The 21949-nt window shown below is 39.6% G+C and overlaps 1 protein-coding gene across 4 annotated transcripts in view; it reads right to left on the bottom strand.

The window, feature by feature from the left end:
• The window catches only part of TBC1D4 (TBC1 domain family member 4), a 192061-nt gene that overhangs the window by 40628 nt on the left and 129484 nt on the right, over positions 1-21949 (bottom strand). For 3 of the 4 annotated variants that reach the window (XM_032315115.1, XM_032315116.1, XM_032315117.1), the window contains exons 5-10: positions 17382-17514; positions 13681-13772; positions 13290-13400; positions 8091-8210; positions 2668-2742; positions 690-916 (exon numbers count right to left, since the gene is read on the bottom strand). In XM_032315115.1, the coding sequence (XP_032171006.1) occupies positions 690-916; positions 2668-2742; positions 8091-8210; positions 13290-13400; positions 13681-13772; positions 17382-17514 (758 nt within the window). Of the gene's footprint in view, positions 1-689; positions 917-2667; positions 2743-8090; positions 8211-13289; positions 13401-13680; positions 13773-17381; positions 17515-21949 lie in introns of those variants that run through there. The other variant, XM_032315119.1, reaches the window with a different exon arrangement.

The raw sequence follows: 21949 nt of genomic DNA, 5'->3' as shown, positions 1-21949 counted from the left end.
CAATTGTGATATGTGCAACACAGGAAGAAGCAAAACCAAGCTGCAATTCTGGACTTACGCCCTTTATTATATCTTACCAAATGCCAAACAACTCTGTTTAATTATTTCTTAAATACCATATCAGATCATTTCTAATGGATACTTCCTCTCAGTCATGAAATGTGTATTCTTCTTTACAGTCATCCTTTTGCTCTAGATAAAATATTTAATAATTTTCATTTTTGGCTTTAATTCATTATGAAATACAGCTAAATTTCATCACAGGTACAAAGGTAACTTGGGTGATTTTTTTAACCCTTGTATTTTATTATAGGCTAACAGGACGTTCTACCGCAAATTTGCTGACTCTATTTCATTAGAGCCACCATCAAAAAGACACTGAGTAATACGTATTGTCACCAAGTTTTTCAGAGAAAACAATTGCATAATATCTTGTTTTCCCCATTTTTCTGGGGGCGGGAGGGAAGTGTCTTCATCTGAAATGCTTTAATTCTTCTCTTGGGGTGTACCTTAAAGCTTGCCCTGTTTCCTTCAGTAATGAAGGTTTTTATAATTCAATTCATTTTTCTGGTCTTTCTAAAACCAAAATGTCGACAGCATGAAGTCACAATAAATCTTGACTCCATACTGATCAGAACACGTGACAGAAGAATTGTATTTCACCCTCCAGAAAGGAGGTTTGGACTCACCTGCACTGTTCACTGGAGCTCTGCCTCAGAAGAGGGGAGCGGACACCGTGAGCTCTCCCATCCTGCAAATTCAGCTTTCTCTTTGTGCTTGAAGGTGGGTGGCTGAACGTGTGTGCCCGTCTTCGAAACTGTGGGGAGTCAGAATCCTCTTCGGGGAACATATGCCATGCCGAGGACAGTGGGGAGGCTGGTGGTGTTCCCGGTGGAGAGTCTCCTGGTGAATAGTCCTGAAAAGTAAGCCGAAGTGAAGTCTTTTTTTCCTACATGGGTCATGACAGACCTGCTTCAACACACAGAGTTCAAAAGTGACAGGGTGCCTCTTCTTCCTCCTGAGTCATGACAAAACTTTTTTTTTTTTTCACTCAATCTATGCTGAAGGCTAATCAGTATCACCACAACCCATTTCTTCTGATAAGCAGCTGTAACCCAGCATCCGTAAAGATAGACAGAAAGTGAAAGGAATGATAAGACAAGGTATTCTTTCCCCCTAACACTTTGTGGTAAAACGCTATGGCTACTGTACTTTTCTCACTGTTGCCAGAAAGATGAAAAGGCATCATGACCAAAAGCGGGTGGAGTCTGTGTTTACAAATCTACTGATTTCCGTGACATATCGGCTACATGTTTCCTGTACTGTCAAAACAATATCACAATGCTTGAGCGTCCAAGTTCCATGGCAAAGCCTTCAGGAAAGTAAAATAAAGCCTGTTAAGTATCTTCCCTCACTGTGGATGTTTCTCTCCAATGACATGTTCCCTGAGGTAAAATTTTTTAAAAGACATGAAAAACAGGAAATGAATGAAAACTGAGCTATGCCGGAATGCCTCTCATATTGCATGGGGAGACATCATAAATCTCTCAATTTAGACAGGTATGCTGTTTATGCTTTCCAAAACAGGCACCACTGTAGAAATGTTGAGCTTGATAAACATGGCTTGGGGTTAACAGACTCAGAGCGAGACTGAGTCCTCAATTCTTCCGACACAAAGTTTAGCAAAAATATTTTAAAACTGGTTACATATTGTGTGATCCAGGAAGCAGGAAATCAAACCTACTGAGAACTGTCTATGAGATAAAGAGGAGCCTCATGTGACCATTAATATAGCTGGGCTGGGGGGGTAGTTAGAAATGGAGGAAAGTAATGTGGAGACAGAACAAACCAAAAAAAGATCGCTGTACCTGTGCTGTAATTACAGGGCTTATTTTTCCGTGACTTTAAATCAACAGTTGCCCAAATACTGTCTTCCCAAGCCTACTATCTCTGAACAGTAAAAAGCCTGATAGAGCTCCAGGAGCCTGGAAGAGGGTGTGTTCTGTCCTAACACGAGAAAGGGGCAGCTGAGCAGAGAGCAACATGATACTTTCCAGAGCCTTTTTATTTAAAACAGTAGTATTTTTAATTTAGTTTAGCGTCAATTCAATACCTTAAATTTAATTTTAAAGATTTTATTTATTTATTTGACACAGAGAAAGAGATGATCACAAGTAGGCAGAGAAGCAGGCAGAGAGAGAGAGGGAAGCAGGCTCCCTGCTGAGCAGAGAGCCCAATGTGGGACTCGATCCCAGGACCCTAAGACCATGACCTGAGCTGGCTTAATCCTCTAAGCCATCCAGGCACCCACCTTAAATTTAATTTTAATAATAACGAATATTTGTTAAAAGTCGTAAAGGACTCAACACAAAACGACAGAGTGATATTATCCTATCAGTGTCAGTTTTTGTCAAGCAGCAATTAGTATTAAAAATGAGAACCGAGGGCGCCTGGGTGGCTCAGTGGGTTAAGCCGCTGCCTTCGGCTCAGGTCATGATCTCAGGGTCCTGGGATCGAGTCCCGCATCGGGTTCTCTGCTCCGCGGGGAGCCTGCTTCCTCCTCTCTCTCTCTCTGCCTGCCTCTCTGCCTACTTGTGATCTCTCTGTGTCAAATGAATAAATAAAATCTTTAAAAAAAAAAAAAAAATGAGAACCGAGATGGGATACCTTCTCCGAAGCAAGGCTGTTTGACCGTTCAAAGCTGTCCATACTTCCAAGCCGACCTCTCATTCTGTTAGCCCCCTGAATAAAGAGAATAAAATTCAATTGTTCATATGGTTTAAATTTTTACTCTAAAACTATAAAAGGCAGTCGCCTCCTTAGGTTAGCATTAAATGGATACTTTCTGCAGTTTGCTCAAATTCGTCCACAGTATTCACAGCCATGCCTGCAAGGTAAACAGAACTATGCGTTACCTACTCACACTGCTTCTAAATCAGTCATTAGATAACTAGATACTTAGCCCAAGCTTTTTGATGTTACTCTGTTTATAAGGTTAAACATCCTCTTCATCCATAAGATCAGGAGAACTGCGTAAGATCAGAGAGTACCCCATTCGCTTCATGTCTCATACAGATAAACACAACCATGGAAGGCAGAACTCACAAACCACAACCGTTATAAAGAAAATGATTTAATACATGCAACACAAGCTGGATGGCAAACATCATCATTCACATTGTAGGATTATCACAAACAGGTTTTTCAAAACTGTCATGAAATGCATAGATTTAGTTTCCTTCATTCTTCCATAATGCAAACTACATCAAGAAAGTATTTCTCTCTAGAAGACTACACATCAGTCTGCTTCAATACTGGTTCTTGATTTGCTTTTTATGGTTGTTCGGTATGAAATTCATGGATGATCTGAGAAAGAGGAACTAAAGCGATCATCTCATCTACTATATACTTTACTGTTATTACAACTCCTATCTTGTACAATCTATTTTTCATGTAGTCAACAAATATCTCAGCAATCACAAATTTATTACAAAAGTCACCCGCAGAACTCAGTGTGGTCAAACATCACAGAATCATTCAACTACAATTTTTTATCCTTCTTTGTTGAGTTTCCCATTCTAGAAACTGGTCATTCTGCCCTACTCTAGATAGATTGTAATTTAGATTTGCCCAGTATTTTTCTTCACTATCAATCTAGACATCTCCTTTAATACTACCCTATGTCAAAATTTGTGTCTTTGATCCATGTCTTCCTTTTTTTTTTTTTTTAGTTTACTTCCTCATTTTGGTGGAGTACGTACTCCAGGTGCCATCTCAAAAAGGGAGACTGGGGTATTTTCTTTCTGCAATTCCTACCACTCAGCTTTTGGATCTTTAGACTGATTCTTCAAGTTTTTTCTTTGTCCTGTTTTCCATTTCTTTGTCATTTTGCTTTACTTTCTGGAAGAGTTTTTCAACTCTTGCATCCCAGACTTCAGTTGAATTTTTCTTTTAACGTCTATTACTAGAAAGTTCTACCAGTTCTTTCTTCTTCACCCAATTGACAGTTGATTCAACTGTTCACTCCAGTGACTCTTGTTGTCTCTCAAATGACTATTATATATTGATGGTATCCCACACCAAGTTTTATAGAAGCAATCTTTATTTTTAGCTATGTATATTAATTATAGTTTTCTATTTCTGGTGGCACCATAAATAACAACTATACCAACAGTAAAATTAACAGCTGCATCAAATATTAGTGAGTTCCTATAGTCTGCTATATATCGTGTTAAGCATTTTATAATGCATTATCTCATTTAATCCTCACAAAAATTCTATGAGGTAGGTATAGTTATATAGCTCAACTTTACCATTAAGGAGACTGAAATTCTGATAGATCATGCTGCCAAAGTTTACCCAGCTAGTTAAGGACAGGGCAGCAATTTGAACCCAGGATGTTCAGCTTAACAGTGAAGCTCTTGAATTGGTACCCACATCTCCTAGAAACAGAGCTTTGTGAAAAGAGGAATTACTGATAAAACTAAGTAGCCAATGCCGGTAATTTTGCAAATGTCCTAGAAGCTGGTCAAGGTTCTTTCAGTTCTTCAGTTTTATGCAGAACAGGAGATAGTTCCAGAATAAACTATATTTGTGGCTGCCTGCTTATCTTAAAACAGGTTATTTGGTCACAAGTAACGAGTTGGACAGGTATCAAATCCTTGCCGTTATTAGAAAAACACTTAAATCACACATTCTACTCATAGTAGTGTTTTATCCGAATGTTTGTGTGTGTGTATGTGCACAAAGAAAAACAAACTTTAAAATTATCCTCTACCACAGTCGTTAATTCACACATTTCAACAAGGAAGGACAATAGATAGTAAGTACCTGAGAGAAGCACAAAATAAGGGCTATTTTCCTACGACGCATGCTTTATACTGTAAATATCCCCCATTTGGAAATACATATCAATAAACATATTAGTAAAAATTTCCTTCTGGAGAACTCTGACTTCAGAAAAAGCAAGACAAACAAACAGAATACACGACTGTCTTTTTCACCTTTGAGCAGAGAGCTTTTTCAATTTAACTATATGATGATTTGGTAATACATGTGTCAAGCCTTTTCCCTTGGACCCACTTTTTAATGTTAATGAGCCGAGCTTCTAAGCATTTTTAAAAACATACCCTATTTCATAAACAACCATAGTTAGTTAAATAAAGTGTGTAGACATTTAAAAATGGCCGCAATTAGGAGCCACACTCTATGACTGGAGTGTCAATTTTCTACTACGTAACTCAGAAAGAGATAAACTAACCAGTTTTAGAAGTACACAAACCTCTTTTCTGTGTAACCTTTAACACAACATGGGTAGCTGCCAACCTTCCTCTTAAGTCCATTCTGTTGCACATGGCGCAAGCAAGATCTTGTTAGGTCACATAATTTATGGCACTTGGCAACACTGTGTGGTACCAGCCGCAGTCTCCACCTTGACCAAAATAGACGGGCTCTGCCCTTGCTGAGATCACAGAGGCTCAAGGCCAGGAGAGCGGCGCTTCAAAGTCAGCCCTGCAGCGTTGTGCAGAACGCCAAGGTACTAAATGGGGATAAGGAGAGTAACACTCTAAGTCCCCTTCGGTCATTGTGTAAAGGACAGAGTTTCCAGAGCTCACCACTGTTCATACCATCTCACATCTACAGTGGGATATTTTCTTAACAGACTGACATTTTATCCTCATAGTAACATGACGTAAGCACGTTATCAATACACACATCTCACAAATGGGAAAACTGGCAGGAAAGGTAAATAATTTGTCCGAGATCATAAATAGAAAGCCTACATCAAGATAAAACCGAGATCATAAATATAAAGCCAGGTCTTGAATTCAGGTCCCCTGACCACCTACTTAAATGGCCTTTCCACTAAAATTCTCACTAAATACTATGGAAGAGAGGGGAGGGAGGGAAGGAATTCTGAAGGGAAGGAGGGAGTGAGAAAGGAAGGAAAGGGAGAGAAAGAAGGAACACACGTAATTGATAAATACGGGAAAAAAAAGGGGTAGGAAAGTTTTATGAAATGTTGCGTTCACACACCCCTGATTCATCTCCTAGAATTTTCTTTTCCTCCATTCCGTCTTCTGCTGACAACAGTATTGCTAACTGATCATGCTTGCTCTAAGGCTTTTGCTAGAATCAGAAGAATTTCAATCATTAAGAGGAATACCCATAAAAGTAATTTTGAGTTCTGGCAAAGGAATAAAAATAAGTATACCCTTTATCAGAAGGTACCGTCCTAATGTTCTACTGCACATAACTTTCTTGGTCCTGACCCTTTGGAAGACAACAGGCTCATTATTTTGTAGACCGCACCTCAATGCGGGTTTGCTGAGGTCACCTCATGATTTGATTCACGTCCCTGCGCCTTTGGCAAGAATCGCAGAGAAGTTCTGTATCCTCTGTATCAAGTGGCACAAGATTTCAATGTGTCCCATTGCTGAGGATGTTCCATTAGATCGCTTGACAAAGGTGGTGTCCGCCAGCCTTCTCCACTGTAAAGTTACTACTTTCATCTTTGCAATTAATAAATATTCATTGAATCTAGTAAATAACCTGATCATGATCAAATTTCCAAGGTATGCTTTCATTTTTCATATCAGAGTAAGTCCATCATTTCCTATTTTCCATAACAGGTTACAATCCTTTGCTATCATTTATTTTGATGTTTTCCGGTCAACAGTGAGAGCTCTTCAAGGTCTTTAAGCACTCATCTTTCTCTGAGCATTCCCTTCCTAGCTACAACACCAGCGTGCTCCAGGCTTATCCTGCACTCCAGGACTCCCCTGCAGTCCTGGAATCAGACATTTCTCCCAGGATTCTAGTTCCTTCTTGTAGAATGATATACAGAAACCAAAATCTGGATGTTTGGCTTAATTTAATCTCTAGCATTTGCATAAAAGCTGTTCCCAGTTCCTATCAGTGAACAGAGCCAGGGACCCTATCTCTCTCTCTCTCTCTCTCTCTCACACACACACGTTAACATATATTTTAAAATAAATTAAAATATATTAACGATATTAAAAATAAATTCAAAAGTACACAGACAAATAACCAGGATCACATACTGTTACCTCTGAGTTGAATCCAACAACATAGCATTTATTCTAATTTCTTCCCTCTTCATATTTGCAATTCCCTTTTCCCAGATCCTTAATACAGTTCCATATTTGACCAGTCCCTTGTGTGTAAAATTCTCCACAAGTATCACCTCACAGATGCTTTTCATCCTACTCAGGTTCCAACCCCTGACCTCGAGGCTGCCATCCATACACACAATGCCATCCTCACCCTGCTCAAGGACTCTAACTCCTTGTAACAGGCAACTTGAAAGCCTTCTCCCCTCCACTCACGCTGGCTGTGACACCCTGCACTGGGCCATCCTTCTGCAGGACGGGTTTCCTTGTTGGCTCTAGCTCTGACCTCGTGAACCAGATTGCCCTCCTACGTGGATATCCTCCTCACCACACTCTCGTTTCCCCATGCTGCACTAGGCCACCCCTCACACAGCACCTCATGAGCCTCTGTATCCCCACTGTGAGCCACTGTGGGTCCCCCACCCCGCAGCTCTAAGACATCTACCTTGCCTGGGCTCATCTAAGAGCGTTAGGACTGAATTATTCAGGAAGAGAAAAATGAAGGGAAGAGAAATCACTTTTGATAGTAAAATAAAACACAAAATAAATAGAATACATAAATTCCTATTAATACTATTTCAGTATTTCCTGTCAGCTCTTAATAATAGCAAAATGAAGCTCACTTTATAACTTTATGTGACAAATGATAATAAGTTCATATAATAGTGGATGTCAATATTCTATTTCTCCTTTTTTATACATATGTCTCTACTACTAAATCTCTTCTCAAACTTAGATATTAGAGGCATCAGAATAAATCATGAGATTACTTAAAGTCAGTTAACTAAAAAAAATAATAAAAAATAAAAAAATAAAGTCAGTTAACTACATTAAAGTTATCTTAGTAGTTTGTTGTGTTTTTTCTTAAAGGAAATTTTCCATGAGTCAGTTGAAAGTGAAAACAGTTGCAAACACAGACATTAATATCTAATTGAGAGCATCTCAGTTTAATCTTACCCTTGAGAAGATATTTTCCAGGGAGCTAGTTAAAGATCTCTTCGCTTTATTTTTCAGAATGTCAAGCTTAAACCTTCCACTGCTTGTTGCATTTTCCGGGATTGTACTATTTGAAATAGTCTATAGAAAGAAAAACAGATAAATTTTAGTTTAGAAACGCTCGAGGTTAAATGAGGCTTTAAATATGGGCTTGACTAAGCCATTAAGAAGCACAAGAATTCTTCTGTAGCTCTATTAAGGAGTAATAATTTAGGTTCCACACTGTGAGCATACAGATTATAAGGGCAAGGGTTCACTTTTTAATATTATAAGTAATAAAAAACCACAGAAGATCTTTCCTTTATGCCTTTCTTTCTGCTAATATATTCCTGTTGGCATTTAACAAAAATTAAACTTGAGATGTCAATTTTTACTGCTATTCTGATTAACAACTATAATCATCCCTCTCTAAGCTGAATATTTTATATCCAAATTACCAAGGAAAACACAGAAAATCACTCTCAAAGAACACAGCATCTTCTAGTAAAACTGAATCTTGCTAATGCCTCTGTGACAATCCCATTTTCATTTGTGAGTGAGTCATTTATCTTTCAAATCAACAAGTAACTCATTGATAGTACTAAGCTGAATGAGAATCTACAATATGTCCACTATACTAGATTCTCTCTCTGTTTTTTCTGTTGCACTAACAAGCTACTATGTTGGCAGTGCTAGAAAATTTCCAAGAGAGACACTTTGTTTGAGAACAGAATATATTCACATTAAACAGTAACACAAAGCAACATGTATCAAATCTGGAAAAATAAAAATTGGTTGCAGGTGTCAATGGTCAGGAATTAAAAAATAGACAAGATTCTACAGGCAGAAAAAAAAAAAAAAATGGGGATAGAGAAGTTCCCAGCATGGGAGACGATGTTAGCAAAACCATGAAGACCAATGCTCATGGGACAGGGAGTCAGTGCAGGTGTTTGGCTAAAACTAAGGAAAGTAGGTCAAGGTTAACTTGGAAAAGTGAGGCTGGAGATGAAATTTTAAGTAGGAAGAAATCGCTGATCAGAATTTATAAGCAGAGGGGGCATCACTGTAAAAGTAATATTTGGGGGGAGATTTATCTGAAAGGACTATTCAAAAATCACCTAAAGGACAGAAAATCAGAAACTGAAAGACAGATGAGAGAATTCAGCACAGTCCATACAGAAGGCAATAAAAGGTCCACATTAGAATTGGCTAACAGATCTAAGCTACTGATAAAAAGAAATACAACCCCCATTAAGAAAGGAAAGAAAACAATGAATATGGATGTAGAATGGACTGAGCTCAGGTGTGGATAAAGGACTGAGAGGACATTTTTCTCAGGCTTCCAGGCAAAGAACATGACTAAAATAGGGAAATTGTATTGGGTACTTAGCACAGTGCCTGACATAGTAGCTGCTCAGTTAATATGCATAAATGAAAGGAAGAAAGGAAGGAGGGAGGGACATAGAGAGGGAAAGACTTAGACTGAACTTAACTACTAGCAAGAAAACAATTTGTTAAAGTCTCCTGTTCCAGCAAATAATCTAATTAAGAAATGGGCAGAAGACATGAACAGACATTTCTGTAAAGAAGACATCCAGATGGCCAACAGACACATGAAAAAGTTCTCTACGTCACTCGGTATCAGGGAAATACAAATCAAAACCACAATGAAATACCACCTCACACCAGACAGAATGGCTAAAATTAACAAGTCAGGAAACGACAGATGTTGGCGAGGATACAAAGAAAGGTGAACCCTCCTACGCTGTTGGTGGGAAGGCAAGCTGGGGCAGCCACTCTGGAAAACAGCATGGAGGTTCCTCAAAAAGCCAAAAATAGAGCTATCCTAAGACCAAGCATTTGCACTACTGGGTATTTACCCTAAAGATACAAATGTAGTGATCCAAAGGGGCACGTGAACCCGAAATGTTTATAGCATTAATGTCCACAATAGCCAAACTATGGGAAGAATCTAAACGTCCATCAACAGATGAATGGATAAAGAAAATATGGTATATATATATACATACACATACATACACAATGGAATACTATGCAGCCATCAAAAGAAAGGAAATATTGCCATTTGCAACAATGTGGATGGAACTAGAGAATATTGTGCTGAACGAAATAAGTCAATTAGAGAAAGACAACTATCATATGATCTTTCTGATATGAGGAATTTGAGAGGCAGAGTGGGGGCTAATGAGGGGTAGGGAAGGGAAAAATGAAACAAGATGGGATCAGGAGGGAGACAAACCATAAGAGAGTCTTAATCTCACAAGACAAACTGAGAGTTGCTGGGGGGTGAGGGAGCAGGGAGAAAGTGGCTGGATTATAGACATTGGGGAGGGTACGTGCTATGGTGAGTGCTGTGAAATGTGTAAGCCTGATGATTCACAGACCTGTACCCCTGGGGCAAATAATAAATTATATGTTAATAAAAATAGTTTTTTAAAAAAGACCACATCCCTACATTTTCAATTAATCAGCCAACTTGTATTATACATTAAAAAAAAAAAAAAAGTCTCCTATTCTGGGATCTTTAGTGCCCTCCATCACCAAGAAGATGCATATTCTTGCTCACACGCTGCTTTGGGCATCTAGTCAACATCACTATCACCACCAGGAACTAAAATCAGCAAATCCATTAACAGATTTCAGTCTTTACGTTTCTTGACCTTCCTGTGTCGCCAGACATGGCTTGATGTTCTAACTTGAACTTTTCCCCTACCTTGGTCACCCACGATAGCAAATCTCTTCCAGTCTCTTTCTACCCTATCATCCTCTTTCAGTCTTTTTTGCTGGTACCATTTTAATTCACTCATTGCGTGAAATGCAAGGGTCCCTCAGTACCTCCACTTTGACTTCAAATCTATGCCAAAGCTCATTGTCTTCCATATTTACATCTACTCAAATACCTCTGTGAGTACCAAGTCCATTTTTCTAATTAAATCTCAAACACATTTCTTTTTTCCTTTTTTGTTGGGGGGGGAGGTGGAGAGAGAGAGAGAGCACACACAGATAGGGGTAGGGCAGAAGGAGAGGAAGAGAGAAAATCTGAAGCAGGATCTATGTCCAGCACAGAGCCTGATGCGGGGCTCGATCTCACCACCCTGAGATCATGACCTGAGCTGAAATCAAGAGTCAGACACTTAACTGCCTGAGCCACCCAGGCATCCTCAGACACACTTCTAACCCTTAACTCCTATTTCTTATTTCCACCCTTGTCCCACACTTGTTTTCTTACTGTTTTCCAGCTCAATTTCATCCCCACCCCCCCATCCGACAGCCTTAAGTGTCTCCCAGCAATCCCCTTTCCCTTCCTTGACACATGTTCCCGGGTCACACGCAAAGTCCCGACGAGCATGCCTCCAAATCGCTTATCTCATTCCCCTCCCCACATCTCCTGTAGTGCTCTAGCTCAGCTTCTCTCCAAGACAAAATAAATTTTTAAAGACAGAATCACTCAATCTATTTATGTACCAGTGTTCTGTCTGTCTGGGGCATACTTGTATCATTATACCAATCCCACCATATCTCCATATTTTACTTTATTTGATTACATGTTGATTTCTCCTCCTCAACAATTCGATGGCAGAAAAGAGCGGTCATTATTCAACATCATTGCCTAGTGCACAGTATGCAACTTGATCAAAGTTTGTGCAATAATTACATGAATCACTCCTCGCATATTCTATTACAAAATTCTCCTGATTTGGAAATGTGACTTCAGCCCTATCCCTGTCAACCCCCTCACCCATCAACCTGTCCCACAAATCAGCCATCACTATGACAACAGTACTATCTTTTTTTTTTTTTTAAGATTTTATTTATTTATCTGTCAGAGAGAGCGAAGGAGAGAGATCACAAGCAAGGGGAGCACCAGAGGGAGAAGCAGGCTCCCCACTAAGCCTGGAGCCCAATGTGGGACTCAATTCCAGGACTCTGGGATCATGACCTGAGCTGAAGGCAGACGCTCAACAGACTGAGCCACTCAGGTGCCCCAGAATTATCTCCTTAAATTACAAATCTGATCTCATGCTCTTACCTTCAATGACAAAGTCAGCCTTAGCACTTAAAGTTCTTCATCATCTCGCCACTGCCTATCTTCCCAGCCATTATTTCCCCATCAATCCCAAGGGCATCCTAAAAACCCAGTAAGTATTCTGAAGGCCTGCATGGAGTATGTTCAGTTACTGCATAACTTTGTGCTCAATGTCCCTTTCTTAAAAAACACTTCCTCGACTTTTTCCATTAACAAACTATCTTCCCTAAAACTTTGGTCCCCTATATCCCCACCAAAACATTTCTTCCTCTTGAATTCTTGAATTCTTCCCTCCATCCTTACTCTGTATTCTGACCCTAAAGCAAACACATAGCTACTTTTGAGCTCACTGCACATCTTTTAAGAAGTCTGACTGTTGCCTCTGTCCTACGTGTCCATTTATCGATTTGCATTATTCCCCTTCCCAATATTTGAGCTCTTCCCTGGAGGACTCATTCATCTCTTTTTGGTTCACCATTATCACACAGCTTGGCTCAAAGAAGGTTCTCTCAAGGAGCTGATTCGATGAATACAATTCAGGAATCACTAAAGAAAGTGATATGTGATGTCTTCTGAACAGACTGAAATACAGACTAACCTGACTGCGTGTTACTGAGAAGTAACTATGTCATCATCTCCTTACAAGGCTTTTGTTGGTGTCTTGCGTTATCTAGATGCAGCTGGAAACACATTCTCAACCACGTGCATAAAAATACCAGACCTTCCTTTGTCTCTAAAATGGCTATTTTCAATACTACTGGGTGTTTGCTATTTACCCTTCAAGGTTGCGTAAACTTGTAATGAAATAAAATGTTTGTATGAATTTGAAATAAAATGGATCAATATAACCAAAAAAGCATATTCATTCTAAATCATGAGCATTTGTTATTACCATTTTTATACCAAGAACCCATTTTTTTCACATTTTAAAAACCGATCAGTATTTTATCTCAATGTTAAAACCTCCTATAAAACTCGGAAGATGCTGAAAAATAAATCTGAGCTGTTAGAAGTTTGGCCCTAACGGTGAGAACACAAAGAAAAGAAACTCCTTTCACCTCTTCTGTGATACTTAGACCAAATATATAAACACGACAAAAGTAGGTCAAGGGAAAAAAAAAGCATCTCCTCACCGATGGGCCTTCTCCAATGTGAATGTGTGTCTTCTGCTTGGCTTCACACAGCTGCCTCAGATGTAAAATCACAAGTTCATTCTCCTCCTGGTCGCTGACGGGCTTCATTTTCTGTCCAACAGACAAACCAAAAGCACATGATGCAACACAGCTTGTCTCATTTTATTGTGTTCCCACTTGGTTTTATGTGTCTGGCAGACAGACATAAACAAAGCAAAGTGTTTCACTGCTCTCAGAAACAAGAGTAGCAGTGATATTCTCATTACTATCACATATAGCACAATAGGGTATTTATCTTTACCTTACAAGAGGAGTGAAAAAAAAAACCTATAAAAACAGAATCCAATTCTCATTTCTTATATCTTATTTGGGAGAATATAAATCACGTTACCTGAACTCGCTCAAAGATGTCCGCTTGCTCGTTATCTGTCAGTGATGAGAGATGCCTCTGTATGACCAGCTTGGCTCTCGGAGGGTAGAGACCTACGGAAAATGATAGGGATAAGTATAAAACAGAGCGTAACTGCAGAAATCAAAATGCATATATCATGCATGACAGCTTGTCCCTTTGCCAGCAGGCTCTGAGGTTAAATCTTCTCAAGGAGAGGTGTTCCAGGAGGAGACCTTGGAGACCTTGGAACACACCTTGAAACACTACCACAAAATGATGAAGGCTAGATGAAACTCTTACATGTCAGTTATCATGAAGTCAGAATTATTAACCAGAAGTTTCTAAAGGATACCAAATCACCACCATAACCAGGTGCCATTTAGGATACGAACAGACACAGACACCGTAGACACTCATCAGTGAATACTAACATTGCCCGAAATGTCTAAGCTTAAATACCAATTTAATATTAATAATATTAAAAGGCAGAGCCACAGCATAAACAGGAATCTCTCCTCCTCGTGCAGGTCTTGTTCCATGGTAACAAAATTTCAGGAATAGCGACAGTACCTAGTGACATAGTTAATGCTATTATTCCACCATGAAATCGTTACCTCTTTCGATCATGTTATTTTTGTATCTTTCACACTCTTACACATAATTTATATCAAGTCCTTGGGCAAAAACATTTCCCATGAAAACAGTTTTGGTTTTATAATTTTTTTTTATTCATTTGAAAGAGAGACAAAGAGAGCACAAACAGGGGGAGAGGTAGAGGGAGAGGGAGAAGCAGACTCCCCCCTGAGCTGGGAGGCTGACATGGGGTTCTATCCCAGGACCAGGAGATCCCAGGACCTGGAGGTCATGACCCAAGCCGAAGGTAGACAGACAGTCAACCAACTGAGGCACTGAAGCACCCCACAAATTTTTTTTAAAAACAAAAGAGCTATTTTCCTCTGAGTAAGATAATACTGTGTTTATTTGCTTTATATTTTATTACCCAAGTAAGAGAAATTCTACATTTTTAAAATATTTAATTATTATAGATAGAGCTAAATTTGCCTTTGATAGGTAGTAGAATCAGTGAGCAAAAGCATAAGAGACAAGAAATTTGTGTAGATTCAAGATATCATCCGTAAAATGTTTGTTGGCTTCAGAGGAAAGAGTAGTAATTTTACAGCAGAAATTTGCTGAGAGCACCTGGACCAGGTGATAAAGGCCAACATGACCAGTAATGAACTCCTCAACATCACAAGCCCCTGACAGGAGGCACTAGAAAGAGGCCGTGCCATTTCTTGCTGGGAGGAGCACCCTTAGTCTCAGTAAGAAGACATCAAACAGAGGGGAACTGAGGGACATCCAGCAAAGTAATCCGTAACCAGTCAAAGCAACCAAAGTAACCAGTCAAGGTCACAGAGGACAAAGAAAAACTGAGCAGGAGCCGCAGACTGCTAAGAGACCAGGGTAAGGCAACAACCACACACACGCTAGAATCCTGACTGGGATCCCAGAACAGAAAAAGACAAGAATAAAACAACTGGTGAAGAGCGAATGAAATGTTTGGTTGGGATAATAACACTGCACCAATGTTAATTTCCTGTTCTGCACACTGCACTGGGCTATGTAAGATGTTAACAGCTGGAGAGGATGGGGGACAAACATTTGGAAACTCTGTGACTTTCCTATAAATCTAAAAATAGACCATATTAAGTTTCTTTTAAAAAGAAATGCAGGGTATTATTTTATGTATTTTTCCAGGTATAACAAAGTGTATGTGTTATTCAGCATGTTATCATTTCACTCAATTATGTAATTTTGAGATGTATCCAAGTCGATAAACAATGGGAATTCATTCCTATTAACTGTTCCATTGTATGAACATACTTTAATTATGCTACTGATACATACTGATACATTTGAGTTGTTTCCAATTTTCCCTTATTTAGAAACAATAAAACTTTGAAAAGGTCACCTTCTAAACCTATATGAGTTTCTTTTATCCAGACAGGGAACTGGTGGATAATTTCAGGTTAATAAATTTCTATCAACTGTACCCCAAAATGGCTATCTTAGGTCACACTATATTCAGCCTCACATAAATGTATCAATATCTCCACAATTTCACCAACAGTTAATCTGGTGACTATCTTATTGTTGTTTCCATTTTCATGTCTCTAACATCTAATGAGGTTAAAAAATCTTCTCATTTTTATTATTGGACCTTTTCATTTCCTTTTCATATGAGTGTTTTTAAATAGAAATTGTGTCATTTCCCACTGGTAGTTTCATCTTTCTCGTTCAAACACTAAGAGTTCTAATACATTCTGGTTACCAATCTGCTATCTTCTCATTTAACTTCCAAGGAAACAGTTGTTATGTAAAAAATATAAATTTTGATGAGGTCGAATCTGTCAATGTCTTCTTTTAACAGCTTTTGCATTTTTGTATCTCAATAAAGGTTTCCTTGTTTAAGGACACCAGAATATTCTTATTTTCTCTTAATGATTTTAATATTTTGTTTACAGTGAGGGGTTTGATCCACCTAGAGAGTATCTTGAGCAGGAAAAGTGGAAGGACTCTTTCTCTCTTTGGATAACAAATTGATCCAACGCTCTTTCCTGAGCAATTCAGCCTTCTGCCACACATTTATAATGTTCTCTTCACTGTACAGCAAAGAATTTTCCATTTTTGTAAAGGTACAGATGCAAAAATAATATGCATTAGGTAAATTATAAATTTTTAAATCTGAATATTACATTTAAATAGTCCTAGATCACATACCTGAATGGATATTCAACAAACACTGCTATTCATCATCAGTTTTGCCCTGTGCCTATGATCTTGCTGTCTACTGAACAGAAATCCCAATTTGCATTTACATTGACGGGACCGTCCTCTGCCATGTTCTGGCACCTGCATTCTCCCCATCTATCGTAACAGCTGTCATCCTGAATTGCATTAACTGGCTTCCACTCTGGGCAGCAGGCTTCTGAAGGCATAGCCCACAGCTCAATCATTTCTGTATCGCCTAGTGCCACAATGCTTGGCACACGGCAGATGCTTAACAAGTGTTTATCGAACTGCATTTCTTCTCCTGTGAAGTAGTTTCCAACCTTTCTTGTTAATAAGAGATAATGAGGAGAAAGGGAATGTGAGTCCCAGAGTCAGCTCGTCCTCATTTCCCCTCCTCAGAACACTTTTTTTAAAAAAAACCTGCTTCATGGTATCACATCCATGATCTCTCTCATTTTCAAATGTCCCTCAAAAGCCACACAAGGTTCATTCCAGTTCTACATTTTTAGGGAAAAGGAACACATCATCAAGCGAGAGGGGAATAAAAAGAGACTTCAATAAACAGTTGACTTTCTGGGACGCTTTTGCCTCTCTTCACCCATTCGACAAATATTTGGTCAGTTCCCACTGTGTACACAGCAGTCTTAAGAGCTGTGGGAAACACGACTCCCTTCCTCGAGTCTGCCTTCAGAGAAAAAGAATTAAAAATGAAAAAGAGAAAGAAAGAGGAAGGGAAAAAGGCAAGCACCTCAGAGAGACTGCGAACACAAATTTGACCAGACGTGAGAAATGATTCTTTGGGCTCTGGTTTCACCTGGAAACAAAGACCCAACCGCCCACAGTAACGACTTTCTCATTTCCCAGATGCCAAAGCGAACTCCTTTCGCCCCCGCCCCGTTCTATGGTACCTTCAATCCTTTCACAGAGCTTATGCAGAGAGTGCATAGGGCAGGCCTCGCACAGCTTAATCTGGGTCTTGGCGCTCTGCAGGGCAGCCGCGGTGCTGAAGGCCTGTCTCAGAGTCAGCATTACCTCATCCACCTACGAGAAGGAACATAACACAGGTCTCTAAAAAAGTGTGCCTTCACAGCAACACATTAAAAGCCCAGCAGCAATAATGAGACGTTGTGGATGCAAACTAAATAATCAATAATGGAATCTGGTGACTACAGAGCAAGCAGAGAGAAAATATCAACTGTAAAGTTTGACCTTCAATTATACTATCCCTGAAAGCTGGACAGGGGAAGACCATTTTCGTGTGTGTAACACTGAGTCCTTGGAGGCTAGTTTTAGATCCCACTAAGTGTGACGCCTTCACTGACGGTTTGACTGACAGTCAGTTGGATCTTTGTTCCATGAAGTAGTCTGTCTGCTGTAAGGATCTATTTAGCCAGAGTGCTTCCATCCGGTTAAACAATAACTTTGTTGTTTAAAACTTAAACTATCCCTGCCCTCCTTCCCCCAGGGGACTTACTTAAAAAAAAGTCCTGGAAACCAGTCCCAGGTAACAAAGCCCGAATACAAGGATGGGTCAGGCCAGGTGGAGACATCTGATCAGTGGGGGTACCATACTGTCTCCCCGCCCAAGGTGCCAATTCTGACCAAGGTGATAGGCTAGTTCAAATATCTACTAGGGTAAATTGTAATTCAGTTGGTCACTTATGTGTGACCTAACATGACTGTGCAGCTTTCTCTGTGTGTTAACAATTTCATTGGCCACCTGTGCGCAGCCAGGCCCAACGGCATGGCCTTCGCCCTTAAAAGCTAGCCTGTGAAGCAGAGAGGAGTCGCCCTCTCTGTAAGAGGCGCGACCCCGAACGTTAGGTTTGATTCTTGATGCTTGGCGCGAAATAAAGCTTTACTTGACCTTCGCTTTGTATCCATCTCGCTCATTTAATCACGGACCCATTATTGGGGGAACCTAACATCTGCAATATATAAGGAGCAACAAAATAGGTTCATTGTCCACCTTTGGTAATAGGTATCCTATTTATTTTATCCTTCTGGATCACTTTTAGTGTAAAAACAAAACATGGGTTTAGGCAAAGTTCTGTAGTGTAGGGGAAAGAGTTCAATGTAACGAAGGTTGAGGAAGTCAGTGAAGGCTGTCGGTCTTATCTTCTGTTTGCTAATTTGTCATCATTTCCCTTCTTATGTGCGAAACTAAGAAGTTCTGACATTAGGCTGTCCCACAGCTGGGTCTCACCACTAGGTCAGCAGTTTGAAAACTACCAGCTGGTTTCTCCCTAGCCCTTCCAGTGACTCAATCAAGAAGTGTGACTCTAGCATTCTAGTTTCCTGCTTGCTTCTCTGGGGTCAACTACCAGCTCACGCTCCTGCACTGCTAACCCACTTCAGGCCATGTCTCTGTGATGCCATCATCAATGTAAACTGTGGTTTTCCCATGCTGCAGAACGTCTCAAACCTCAATGCAGAGCTGTGGGGTACCAAGGGCCTCACCCAGCTAGCTTTGATATTGAAAACCACCTTTTAAAAGACTTTCTTTCCCCTCCCCCTTCAGCCTGGTTTAAGAATAAGCTATTATTTAAAGGATTTAATCTACTTTTGCAAGTGAGTGTATGAAGAACCTGGAATGAAAAGCAACTTTATTCTTCTAGTATTATGACTAAAAGGAGACATCAAGCAGTAAGCAGCCAGTCATTATCTAGTTACGTTTTACTATGTTTCCAAGTTTTTAAAAGGCTTATGAATAATTTCACACTGTTCCATAAATAAAAATGGGTTAATCATAAAGTCTGTTCTTTCATGCTATAATTAAAAAATTATAAGATTTCTTGTCCTTTAAAATAAAAGCACTACATACTTAATGCCTTTAAAGTTTCATTTCATTTGCCTTGTTATATATGTATTCAAAAACAATTTCAATTACTTATGCATATGTTTGCTTCTACCTTCTTGTTTCTCATTTGTTAAAGGCACTGAGGGGATGAGTTATCGGCTTAGCTTTCATATGGATTTGTTACTTAGTAATACTACCTTGTAAAAGACCTCCAGTGAAAATACTGAACTTCCATGTTTTCTTCTCTATTTCTAGATGAAATAAGAGGCCATTTCAACAGTGTCTAATACGTGGCTACCAATTCCTTTCTGACACAAATAGTACTAAATTCTTTATTTGAATTTTAGAATATTAAATGTTTTGCTTTTTAGATACATCACTTTTTTTTAGATGGCCTATAAATTCTATCACGGGATCAGACCAACTAAAAGTTCAAATGCAGTATGAGTAACATGTTTCATTCTAGATACAACAACAACAAAAAAATCATAGGATTTTTTGTTAAAAGGCTAAAAGTAAAGGAATGCACAAAGATAAATCAATCATATGCAAACAGAAGGCTTGTATTCTTAGCATTACCATCACGCAAAATTAAATTTCCAGTGAAATCTCATACTTGAGATGGGACAAAGAAAGCCAATTTATGGTATTAAGGTAAAAATCCGTAGATTTGAACATTAAGATAATGTTCATAAGCATTTATGCACCAAACTTAGGTATTTTATGGCATTTAGGAATAACCCGAAGAATCACAGAATGTGTAAGGACTTCACAGGATTACCTAGTTTAATTCTCTGGAAAAAATGTAAACTATTAAGCCCTATAGAAATAGTGTGTCTCAGAAGCCTGAGACATTTCTTGGATGCCAATGTCTGCATCTGTGGGGTTTTACTTTTTCTTTGTCTATCAGCAGCAACTTCCATTTTTTCCCCACACCTTTTAAACCAATTTTGGAGAATGCAAAAATGGTGTTTTCCACAAATCTCAAGGCTTGTTTAAACCAGATGAAGTCAACTGCCAACAGCTATTTTACAAAGGAAGGAAGGAAGTCATATCGAGCATCTAAACTTGGAGTGTAACTCTTCAGGACCCATGAAAACACTACGCTGTTCATCACTTCTCAGCAATTGTCACAAAGATGGAAAAGAAAATGCTGGTGTATATTCTTTTTGCACAGAGAAGATAAGTCAGCATGTGTGGTTTTCCAATACTTTGTCTTATACAACTGCCAAGCCACATCAGTCATATACCCCTTAGACCTATAATAATTAATTAACTGTTTTGCTCTGTTCCATATGTCAGCTGCTTGGACCATCCCCTTTTATACAGGAACTCTCATTTAATTTTTCTTCTAGCCTGCACTTCTGACTCCCGCTCTTCAGTTAAGATGCTTACTGATAAAACAAGAATCTACAAGTTTTAAAAGATTCTAGGGAAGGCCTGCTGTCCTTCAATAACAGTGCCAAAAGGGCAAGTCTGATGGAGCCTCTGTGTGAGAGGAAGACATTCTCCCCCAGGCTGGTCTGTTGCCTTAGTCAGTGGAAAATACAGCATGTTCCCAGACCTTCCACTCTGACTCCCTGTTTCAAAAACTCATTCTACATGTATGAGGAAGAAAAAAAAACCTAAAACCACAAACAAAATAAAAGTTATAAATGAGGTTGCGAATATGAAGGTTTTATGTAGTTTTCCTCTTAATGCAGGCTACACAGTAATGAGAGTCGCGGGTACCTAGACAGCACTTGCCTGAAGTTAAGAGTAACGCACTCCCTCACTTAAAATACACTTACCAGGCACCTGCTACTCTAGAAACACTCCCGACCTTGTGGGATTCACAGTCTAGTGAACTAGAAAGCTATGTAAACAAGTAAGAGCGGGGATTAATAGGAACTGTTAAAGACCTAGGTACAAGATCTGGCCAGAGCAGTGATAACAGAGTAACTAAAAAAAGTCAATTTCTACCAAAAAAAAAAAAAAAATCCAAAAATACTTCACTAGGATGTGTACAAATACAAGGCAGAAAAGAAGAAGGGGATTCAAGTCACAGGAAAACAAGAATGTGAAAAATAGGTGATGAAAACACAGCATTATCTCCTTGTTCCACAGCAGGGCAGACCCTGAGACCCGCATGGCCACTTTCTCTGCCTGATGATCTAAACGTAGGAGCCCCAGCTCTGGTCTCTCTGACACAGTGGACTCCTGGCTCTGTGCAACCAAGAGTGATCTCAGAGTTTCGACCCCAGCCCCTCCCTTCAATCCTTGATCCCTTGCGAACCTCACATGAACCACTTGAGGCTCCGGTAGCGAACGAAAGGAAAGCTACACCACAGCGATCGCCACACCAGCCTCACTGTCCGGCCTAGGGACCAGCTGAGGAGATGGGATAGCCTGTGTGAGGACGCGGTCGTGAAAGGGAGAGGCATCCCGGGGGGATGCCACACAATCTAGATTTGTCTCTTAACAAGAAGGCATAAAATGGTTCCTGGAAATTTTGTGAGAAATAAAGCTAGAGCAGGACGTGGGAAGTGGACAGATGACAGATTAAGCTAGTGGCAGGGAGACTAGTGAGGACACTAGTGTGGGAGTCTAAGTCGGGAAGATGAATGCCCAGAATCAGGTAGAGAGGGAAAGGAGGAGAAACGGATAGGGAAACTTTGTCCTTGTGTTAACAGGCTC

The sequence above is a fragment of the Mustela erminea genome, chromosome 15 (genome assembly GCF_009829155.1).
Source record: "Mustela erminea isolate mMusErm1 chromosome 15, mMusErm1.Pri, whole genome shotgun sequence".
NCBI lineage: Eukaryota > Metazoa > Chordata > Mammalia > Carnivora > Mustelidae > Mustela > Mustela erminea.
This window is presented reverse-complemented; position numbering and strand designations above follow the sequence as displayed.